The sequence below is a fragment of the Osmia bicornis genome, unplaced genomic scaffold (assembly GCF_907164935.1).
Source record: "Osmia bicornis bicornis unplaced genomic scaffold, iOsmBic2.1, whole genome shotgun sequence".
NCBI classification, from domain to species: domain Eukaryota; kingdom Metazoa; phylum Arthropoda; class Insecta; order Hymenoptera; family Megachilidae; genus Osmia; species Osmia bicornis.
In genome coordinates, this window is record NW_025791458.1 from 2,042,760 (window position 1) to 2,052,956 (window position 10,197).

The 10,197-nt window shown below is 47.7% G+C and overlaps 2 protein-coding genes across 2 annotated transcripts; both read right to left on the reverse strand.

The window, feature by feature from the left end:
• Positions 1-1,207: 1,207 nt before the first annotated feature.
• Positions 1,208-2,326, reverse strand: LOC123989269. Its single transcript, XM_046289992.1, has one exon. The coding sequence runs from the start codon at positions 2,324-2,326 to the stop codon at positions 1,208-1,210; it is 1,119 nt and encodes a 372-aa protein (XP_046145948.1).
• Positions 2,327-7,274: 4,948 nt separating this feature from the next.
• Positions 7,275-9,831, reverse strand: LOC123989270 (general transcription factor II-I repeat domain-containing protein 2-like). The gene is made up of 5 exons (XM_046289993.1): positions 9,818-9,831; positions 9,400-9,769; positions 8,820-9,249; positions 7,427-7,669; positions 7,275-7,342 (listed from the first exon to the last, which is right to left on the reverse strand). Exons 1-5 carry the CDS (start codon positions 9,829-9,831, stop codon positions 7,275-7,277), a joined length of 1,125 nt encoding a protein of 374 aa, XP_046145949.1.
• Between the last annotated feature and the right edge of the window lie 366 nt (positions 9,832-10,197).

Here is a 10,197-nt window from a genome sequence, read left to right on the forward strand (position 1 = left end):
CCTACGTCAAACCCCGCTTCGTAGCCGAAGCTGCCGTCGCTGAGCCCGCGCGTTATACGCGCTCGGATTGGTCAGTATTTTTGCTTAATAATTCAAAAAGAAAGCTTCGGATCATTTTTTTGCAAAGGAAAAGGTTGTTCAGAATCACCCCACCTACCACCATCTCAGAGCGTGAAAAAGCGTTACGGAACACCCTGTATATCAGTGTCTATGCTGCTGTTCGCGAGAGACGATACTTAACTCGCGCAGCTTACTAGGTCTAGGGACATTTTTAATAACATGTGTGATTCCCCTCTACAGCTTGCTTCTTACTTTACGATCATATAATTTTTTTCTTTGAAAAATAATAGGAATTGCATTGTATCGTGTATCTTTACCATGTCATAATCGCTTGTACATCATATATTTCTGTCCACCATTTATATGATCGCAAAGTAAGAAGCAAGCAGTAGAGGGGAATCACACACATTATTAAAAATCTCCCTACACCTACTGAGCTGCGCAAGTTAAGATGATGCGAGCGTCGAGGCCAAACTTCGAATTCCGCGTCGGTAAAACAGTCAACGTTTCACCGAAAATTAGGCCGAACAGAAACTGATTTCAGCGCCACCTTAGTTATTGCATCCAACTAACGGCATGCTATCTACATCACTTTTCGCATACACCTAAATGACACACGGATGCTACGATAGCTATATTATGTACGCCACCGCTAAAGTATAAAATACGATATTACATACATCACCTAGGAAATATATGAATGACCTAACTCCTTCAGCCAAATATTATATATACATTTATTGTAATATAACATAACCAAGGGAAGAATATTCCTACAAATCGAATGTCTAAAGTTATTTTGTTTCTAATATGTCCCGATATTGTACTCCGAATTCCTACCAATCGAATGCCTAAGGTTAGTTTATCCTTCTCAATGAAATCGCCAATATACCAGTATGTACATCGTTAGTACATACACAGGATAAGTAATAGGGGAATAAATGACAAGAATGTAAGTAGACAATGAAAATATTTATTATGAAAATTTTAAACTGATACTAATCCTAATACTTATAATAATAATAATAATAATATAATAAGTAGAATAATAATAATAATTATTATTATTATTATTATTAATTGTAGTGAGGCTAGCCGGGCACTCAGTCCTTGTGGGCCATTGTACCCGGGCCGTTAGGCAGCCTCCTTACTGACTGTGCCTTGGCAGCTGGGCTTCTGTTGCGAAATTTAGAAGCACCGGCACCAGGCCAGCCGAAGTGCTTAAAAATGCGGGTTCCGAGGTCCCCAGGATTGATCCTCTCAGGGCCCTCAGCTCCCTGCATCTTAGAAGTACGTGGAGGGGTGTTTCGTCCTCCTCCTCGCACCTCGGGCATTTCGACTCCTCTATGAGTCCCATGCGCGCGAGGTGTTTCCTCGTGTACCAGTGTCCTGTCACTAGTCCCACGAGCATGCGCAGTTGCGCCCTGTCCAGGTGGGTTAAGGTGTCCCCCAGCTTTTGTGACGGTCCCTCAAATAGGGCCCTCGTGTGTCTCATGCCGTTAGCGTTATGCCAGAGCCTGGTAAATTCCTGCTTCAACCGGTCCTTAGCCAGGCCTTTCAACGCGTGGGTTGAGACTCCAATGGGGTACTCATGGCATGGCTGGGAGCTTATCGCCCCCTGTCGTGCCAGTTCGTTAGCCCTCTCATTTCCTGGGATTCCAGCATGACCTGGTACCCATATCAGCTTAACTCTGTTGTTCAGAGATAGCTGTCTCAGTGTCAGTGCACAGTCTCTGACTAGTTTCGACCTAACTTCCACTTTGTGGAGGGCTCTTAGCGCGGCCAGGCTGTCACTGCAAATATAGATGTGTTTTCCTGAGTGGGCCCTATCCAAGTTGTATTTGGCGCAGGCCCAGAAGGCAAACACTTCTGCTTGGAAGACCGTAACGTGGTGGCCCAGCTTGTGGGTCATTTCGACCCTTGGGCTTTCCCCCGCTACCCCGGCTCCGGTGCCAGCTCCGGTCTTGGAACCGTCTGTGAACCAGACTAGTCCCCCCGAAGTCAGGATGCCGTTAGGGTCTTCCAGCCATTTCTCCTTTTCTGGGATGATTAGGTCGTATTCCCGTCTGAAGAGGTACTCCGTCTTGCAGCGGTCTCCCCCGTGGGTCAGAATTAATTCCGATCCCTGATCCCTTAAGGTTTCGGTGTGCCCACCGCTCGACGGGTACCATTCTTCAGCTTGATACAGGCGGATGGCCGCTCTCCAAGCCGTTGCCATCACTACTAGATGGGGTGGCCTGATATCGAGCAGTGCACCCATTGCCATAGTGGGCGTGGTGGGGAGCGCACCTGTTATCCCCAGCAACGCTATTCGGTATACTTTTTCTATTGTCCTTTTGTGTACTCCCCTCTTCATGGAGGTCCACCACACAATCCAGGCGTATGTTATAATAGGTTCAAGGATGGCCTGGTATATCCACCTGACCATCCTTGGTTTGAGTCCCCATGTGGGGCCAAACATTCTGCGGCAGGCCCAGTAGGTGCTAATTGCTTTCTGGGTCTGCTTATTCACATGGTTCTTTCAGGTGAGTTTTTTATCTAGTGTTACTCCAAGATATTTTACCTCATCTGTGAGTTGGAGTTGGGTCCACAGCAGGGGGGACAGGACTCCTCCCTGCGGGCAGCCCCTCGCGACGTCGGCCCTCACCGTCTCCTCTCCCAGGCTTGCTGTGACTGTTCTATTCGTCAGCATATTGTGGATCCATCTTACGACGGAGTCCTTAATATTGTATCTCATCGCGGCTTCCTGTATAGCATCGTGAGGGGTATTGTCAAACGCCCCCTCGATGTCGAGGAAGATGCAGAGAGCAGTTTCACCGTTGGACAGTGCACCTTCGATAAGACCTACCAGGTTGTGAAGTGCCGTCTCGGTGGATTTGCCGTTTTGGTAGGCATGTTGGGAGGGGTGCAGCGGTTTGCTGGCCAATACCTCGTCTCTGATGTACCTATCAACCAGCCTCTCCAGCGTTTTGAGCAAGAAAGAGGTGAGGCTGATGGGTCTGTATGACTTGGCAAGGTCATAGTTATTCTTCCCTGGTTTCGGGATGAACACCACCTTGGAGTATCTCCAGGCTTTGGGTACATAGCCCTTCGCTAGGCAGGATTTGAAGATTTGGCCCAGGCGCCTGTACAGGTCCTCTCCACCCTCTTGAAGGAGTGCTGGGAAGATTCCGTCAGTGCCTGGGCTCTTGACCTTTTGAAGGAGCCGATGGCCCACTTCACCTTGTCCGTATTTATCACCTTTTCAGCTATTTCCCAGTCCGCTGGAACAGGATCGGTGCGTGCGGTAACGCTACGGCGCCGCTCCCGATCCTCTGTTACTGAGCCTGGGAAATGTGTTTGAATAAGGTGCTCTAGTGTTTCTTTGTGGTTGTTCGTTAGACTTCCGTTGGGAAGTCTAAGGCGATCCAACCTCGGTGAGGGGCCTATCGTGAAGACCTTCCTTAACCTGGCAACTACATGTAGTGCCTCGGTTTCTTTGCAGAAGGTCTTCCAGGCCGTCCTCTTGCTGGTTCTTATTAACTTTTTGTAAGCTTGCTGAGATTTCCTGTAGTTGTCCCAAGCTAGCTCCGAGTTGGCCTTCATGGCTTTGTTCAGTAGTTTGCGGGTGTCCTTCCTGGCTTGGTCCAATTTCTTGTTCCACCAGGGGACCCTTTTGCTACTGTTTCTGATTTTGGCCGGGCAGGCAGCCTCGTAGGCTTGAGTGATGGCGGAGCTCAGATGCTCCACCGCTTGCTCAATTTCGCCTACGGTCCTGGGACGCTGACAGTTCCCCTTTAGCCTCCCTTCCAGGCCCTCTTTATAAAGTGCCCAGTTGGTGGCCTTTGGGTTCCTGTAGGCCTCACCAGTGCCGCCCTCCCTGTCATCTTTTAATTCAAAAGTGATAAGGCGGTGGTCCGAGAGTGTGCTCTCGTCCTGTACCTTCCAGTGTTTGATGACCTGTGTCACCTTGGCAGAGCCTAGGGTCAGATCAATCACCTCCTGTCTACGGGAGGTGACAAAGGTGGGGGAGGAGCCTATCTCCAGGCCCGTGGTGGCGAGGTATTCCAACAGTGCTGTGCCTCTGCCGTTGGTGTTTGTGCTGCCCCATACGGTGTGGTGCGAGTTGGCGTCGCAGCCGATCACCAGGTGCAGACCATTGACCGCACAGTGATCTATCAGGGCTCTGAGTTCCCCCGTAGGTGGAGGGTCCTCCGAGTCGTACGGCAGGTACGCCGAGCATACCACCAGCTCTGACGTATTCCCCCCGAGGTTGAGTTTAACCTTAACCGCTGAAAGATCAGTTGTACAGAATTCATTGAGTTTCAGGGCCGTTATCTCCTTTTTAACGAAGATGCAGGCCCTGGGCCTTGTGGATGTAGTATCATAGTAGAGTGAGCCACACCCTGTGTTTAGCCCTCCTACACGTTCCTTGTGAATCCAAGGTTCCTGTATGAGGGCTATGTCTGTCTGCCCCATCGTTAGGCGGTACAGGAGGATGTCTGTTGCCGCCTTGCAATGTTGCAAATTGATTTGCGAGAATCTGGTACCTTCTGGCACCTTGTTGGTGTCAGATGTGGTCCAGTCTCGCTTGGTTAAAGCAGGTGCGTTATGTTCCCCGCCGGGGCCCATTACGCCTACTTGTGAAGGGGGCCCTTGCCGGGGCCCGTCCCTCTTCTGCCTCTGGTACCGGCCTTCAGGGTGTGTGTCAGGGTGCGTTGGCTCCCCTTTTGCACACCCATTAGCCCGGTCCTTCTCGTCGCCTCCGCCGTGGTCGGCCTTCCCCTTGGCATTGCTGCCTTGGGGATGCTCCCGCTTGACGGAGGTTGCGTTTCGGCGGCCTTCGGTCCCTGGGAGGATCCGGCGGCCGCCGTCTGTGTGTTGCAGTCCCTGGGTGGGTTGGGTGGGAGGGTGTCGGCGCAGGGGGCGAGGGTCTCCGTGGGCACCGTTGCCAGCGCCCTAGGCTCCCCTTCACCTCCATCCACGCCACTCACCCCCGCCTTCCCTTCCATCACCGGGGCTGTTGGTCCCGGTTTGTTCTCTGGGACCGTGTTGGGGTTCTTCTTATCCTTATCCTCCGTGGTCCCGGCAGGTCCCTCTCTGAAGAGTGCCCTGCGCAGTCCCACGTGGACCTCAGAACCCTGCCTCTTGATGAGGCTGTGTGACACAGGGTCAACCCCCAGGACGAGAGTTACCGAATTCGGTCCCTCTCTCCTGCTCCACACTCTCCAAAGGTTTGTGCGGAGCCCTGGGTTTTGACCCTCCATCAGTCTTAGTAGGGCCTCCGTCGCCACCGGAGGTCCGGGGATGACTGTCACCATCCTCTTTAGCCTTGGGAGGTGCCGGCCATCCAACACCTGGCGGTCCGCTCCCTCCCAAGGCCTGATTTTGGTGGCAGTGGCCCTCAGCCACTCCACCGCTCCGGTGTCCGAACAGGTCACGAGAAGCAGGCCTCCCCCGAACCGACACTCGTCGAAACGCGGTATGGTGCTTCCTTTTTGGAGCCCACACAGCATCCCGACGATCGCCTGCTCGACAGCGGAAGCCTGCGCCTCAGTGAGGGTCGACTCCGGGTAGTTGGCCGGCGCGATAGCCAGCCTCTTCTCCGTCGTCAGCGCCTCCCTGAAGCTTATCGGCGAAGGAAAAATTCTTTGCCTTTTCTTGGCACAAGGCTGGGTATTTGGGGATATGGATGGTCGGGTCCTTTTGAGCCCCTTGCCCTCCATAGCTCCCTTACCGCTCGCCTGCGTCTCTGCCCGGGGTTTCCCGGTTACCGGGCCTCCTCTCACAGCGGCCGTCGCAAGGGCCGTCCCCGCCTTGTTAGTGTTCACAGCGGTGGCCGACCCGCCTGAGGTCCCTGGTTGCGCTAAGCGCGCCCTACGGGCCCTCTTCTTGGCGGCTCCACTGAGCCTCACCTTCTTCCATGCTCCCGGGTCCTTTTCCGGGATTTCTCCCTGGTCGGCCCCGGTCGCACCGGAGGAAGGCTCCTCGTTGAGGGTGAGCATGTCCAAAGCCGGCAAGGTTGTGACCTCGCCTGCCACAGACACGCTCTCCCCAGAATCGCCCGTCAGTGGTGTATCGGAGGCGGTCCCCAAGATTGGGTCCCTTCCCTCCTCAACCAGCCCGCTTTCGGGTGGGTTCGTGTATATGTCTGTGTCTGTTGTTTTGTCCGTGTCCATGTTCGTTTCCGTGTTCGTGTCCATGTTTGTCTGCGTGTTGTTAATGTTTTGTTTTTTTAAGTTTTTGTCCATGTTAGTCCCACGAGTAGTCGGGAAGTATGGGTCCACCCCTGCAGAGCCCGCTTACAGGGGTAAGGCTAGATACAATGGGGGGACGCCTGGTACCCCAAGGGCATCGTTCGTGTCACCTTTACTCCGGTGCCATCCAGCTCTCGGCACGATTGCTTACACCTTAGCTTGGGGAGCTGGTCCGCGACGGGGCTTTAGTTCTCCTCTGAGGGTTTTTGGGCCCTCAGGGGTCCCTTATAGCTCCCGTTGGCCGGGGCACTCCGTAGGCGCACCTTTTCCGTATCCCGGTCACCGGAGGCGTCCCGTTCTACGGTACTCGGGGCCCACTTCACGCACCCGGTCGTCCTCCTATCCGCCACCCGGAGACGCGCTCGGTTGGGGCTCAGCCTGGATCGACCGAAGGTCGTCCTGGTTCCCCGCATCCCTTTCGGGGGTTGGGGAACTCCGAGAGTAGAATAATAATAATAAAATAATAATTTGAATAATAAAAATATAAATACAATAATAAGAAAATTAAAAAGAAAAATATACAATAATACTAAAATGAAAAAAGAATACAATAAAATGTTGAAACAAATGAAAAATTTTTTCCTGAAATAAAACAAATCATATTTTTATATTATCTTTCTCAATATTACATATTATACATATATTATCGTCGTACTTACTTCAAGTATGCCGCCTGCACACGCAGCACCGGCCCGGCGCCTGGCACTTGCAATGTACTGTAATGCGGCCCGCACCGCAGTTATGCGGAATGCATCCGCATGGGCCGGCAGTACAGTAACTGCTGCCGTGTTCGCGACCGGGCCTTGCTTCCCGCCGTAATCGGTTGATTTCACGGCGGTGTTGCCGTATTATTCTTTGTTTTTCTTTCCTGTATGTCTGGAAAAATAAATATGTTATTATTCATAAACAGTGGACAGAAGAAGAAAGTAACATAGAAACATGAACGTAAAAAAACGACTTATGATATACTCATCTGGCTCATATAAATCTAATAGCGGCGATCTGTAATAATTTTGCGGCTGCTGTGCATGGGCCGTCTGTTGTGGCTGAAAAAAAAATATTATGTTATTATATATAAATAAAGAATATCAGAAATCGTACAAACAGGAACGTAAAAAAAAACGACTTACGATATATCCAGCATGTTGCTTTTTTTTGTTGTAACCCTTCTATTTTCTTCTTCAGCTCCTCTATTTGCTGCTGCAGCTGCAGCAGCGGGTCCGGCTGCAGTTTCCGCGGTTCCTGCGGCTGCGGCTGCGGTTGCCGCGGTTCCTGTGGCTGCGTCCGCAACCACGGTTGTTGTACCTGCTGCTGCAGCTGCAACAGCATTTCCGGCTGCGGTTGCGCTGTTTCGTCTTTATCACCCTTAGCATCTAAAAAAAATTGAATAACATGGGTGATACTCCGTAAGACAAAAGCATGAATGTGTTAGTGAATGTATGTGTGGCCAACTTCACTGCGACAAATATAACAGACGATTATTCTAATGCAGAGCCCGGCAAGATTTGCACTTTCCAGCCGATTTTCAGCTGGCTCCGCCTACCGCTATTCCCCTTGCCCCGACGTTCAGCGCGCAGCCTACGAATCGTTCGAGGCTCAGGAGCGTATCACTTGTATACGTATGCTGGCAATAGCTTTCCACATCACCCGCGAGGTACTATTGTCGATGCGTTTTTTTTAAAGTGGTATCCCCAGTAGGCCTAATCCACTGATGATAATCCACTAAACGGAAACAAAATTAAATAAGAAATTATAAGAGCTTTTGGGACTCTTTAGGAGGAAGATTAGAAATATCTATTTGCATATTGCACGTAGCAAGCCGCATAAGATGCGGTAAAGAATCATCGCTTAATGAAGAACGTTTTTCATTCTTTATAAATTTCATTTGTGAAAATGAAGTTTCACACAAATATGTGGATCCAAACATTGAAAAAATTCTAAGTCCAAAATCACGAAGCTTAAGGTATGATGTTTGTGACAATATTTTATAAAAATCAGGACCGGTTTCTTTAACCATTTTAAGAGAAATGTCACATTGTAAATCGCATAATTCATCCTGTAAGTCAAGATGCTGTTCTTCGATTGGAGCTGTAAGGGGATTCTCGAAAAGAATTAATTCGGTTCTAAGTTTTTCGAAGCAAATAAAACGTGTATCGAATTCTTCTATGAGACAATCTACGAAATGAATATATTCCTTAAAATTGCAGCTATTGCCGTATTCTTTGAGAAGAATCTCGCATGACGGAAAAAAAACGAAAAACATCATTATTTAAATGAAATTTGAATAACTGTAATTTTCTTCGGAAAGAATCAACATGACTAACTAATTGCGAAATACTTTGATTTGTTCTTTGTAACTTTAAATTGAGAAGCCTAAGTTGATTAGTTATATCTGTAATAAAGGCAAGTTCGGAAAGAAATGTAATATCTTCCAAATGAGATATGTATTCCTGATATTGTGGGTTGTTTCCCTCTTGTAAAAAAGTAAAATCTCTTTTCTTATCGAAAAAAATGTTTCCAAACATTTTGCAGCACTAAGCCAACGTACTGGGCAATGGAGCGGAACATCTGTATGAACAGCATTATGTTCCTGCAGACATAATTGAAATTTCCTATGAGTCAGGAATTTGTGTCCACCTTTAATTAGGTTTATTATTTTAGACACAGTGGCCATAATTGTTGATAATTGTACAACTTTGCCACTTAATGCTTCCTGATGAATTATACATTGTATAACAGGAATGTTACTGTTTCGCTGCTTTAATTGACCTGCGAATCCTATCTTCAAACCCGTCATATTTCTTGCGTCATCAGTTGTAATCGAAGAACATTTATTAAGATCTACACCAAATTTTTGAAGTGATTTTTGAACTGCTAAAAATATATCAAGTCCCGTTGTTGTGCCATGTAAAGGGACGAAGTCTAACAATTCTTCGACACATGAGAAATCGTTCTGCACGATTCGAGTAAAAATACTTAATTGACTCGTGTGTCGAATATCAGTGCTCTCATCGATACATAAAGAAAAATATGTACACGACTGCAAAAGATTTTTTAATTTTTCCGTAATAGAAGCACTGATATCAGTAACTCTTGAAGTTACCGTTTTTGAACTAAGGGGAATGCTCATTGCTTCCTCAAGTGTTAAAGAATTACCGAAAGCTTTTACCGCTTCGATAATACAATTCTTCACAAAAACACCTTCACTAAATGGTTTTGCATTCTGTGCTATAAGTAAAGAAATGGCATAAGAAGCTAATACAGATTTTTGAGAAGAAGAATTGATAGAAGGTGGTAGTGCACCTTCTTGGTAAACCAGCTTTAATCCTTCGATTATGTTCAATTTTTCGGTATTTGAATAATTGGAATATTCGAGCAAATGACGAGTTCTGAAATGTCTCTCTATTATAAACTTCTTTACTACCAAAGGTTTAAAACCACAGAGTAGACAAATCGTTTGATTGGAAATAAAACTGAAGAAATAATTAACTTCCCAAGATTGATCGAAATCTTGGACATACCTTTTATTATTCATCCTCTACTCTAGGTTGATTCGTTAAAAGAAGAATAAAAATGTTCAACTTTCTCACTACGATTAAACACTGCCTCGATCTGCTGTGTTTGCTACGACTGCTTCATAATTGTTTGGAAAACAATTGGTAATAGTAAATGTTGCCTGGACAACAGCCTGTTATATCAAAGCACGATATAACAAGCTGTTGTCCAGGCAACATATCAAAGTACGATCGTAGTGAGAAAGTTAAACATTTTTATTCTTAATTGAAATGTTCTTCGATTACAACTGATGGCGCAAGAAATATGACGGGTTTGAAGATAGGATTCGCAGGTCAATTAAAGCAGCGAAATGTTTGGATCCACATATTTGTGTGAAACTTCATTT

Excerpts from the sequence above, each read along its gene's own strand:
- LOC123989270 (XM_046289993.1), bottom strand. Across the intron at positions 9,250-9,399 it reads TTCCCCTTAGTTCAAAAACG|AACGATTTCTCATGTGTCGA; the intron begins GTAACTTCAAGA and ends CGAATCGTGCAG. Across the intron at positions 7,670-8,819 it reads TTGGCTTAGTGCTGCAAAAT|ATGCTAAGGGTGATAAAGAC; the intron begins GTTTGGAAACAT and ends AATTTTTTTTAG.
- LOC123989269 (XM_046289992.1), bottom strand. The coding sequence starts at position 2,326 with ATGGCAATGGGTGCACTGCTCGATATCAGGCCACCCCATCTAGTAGTG.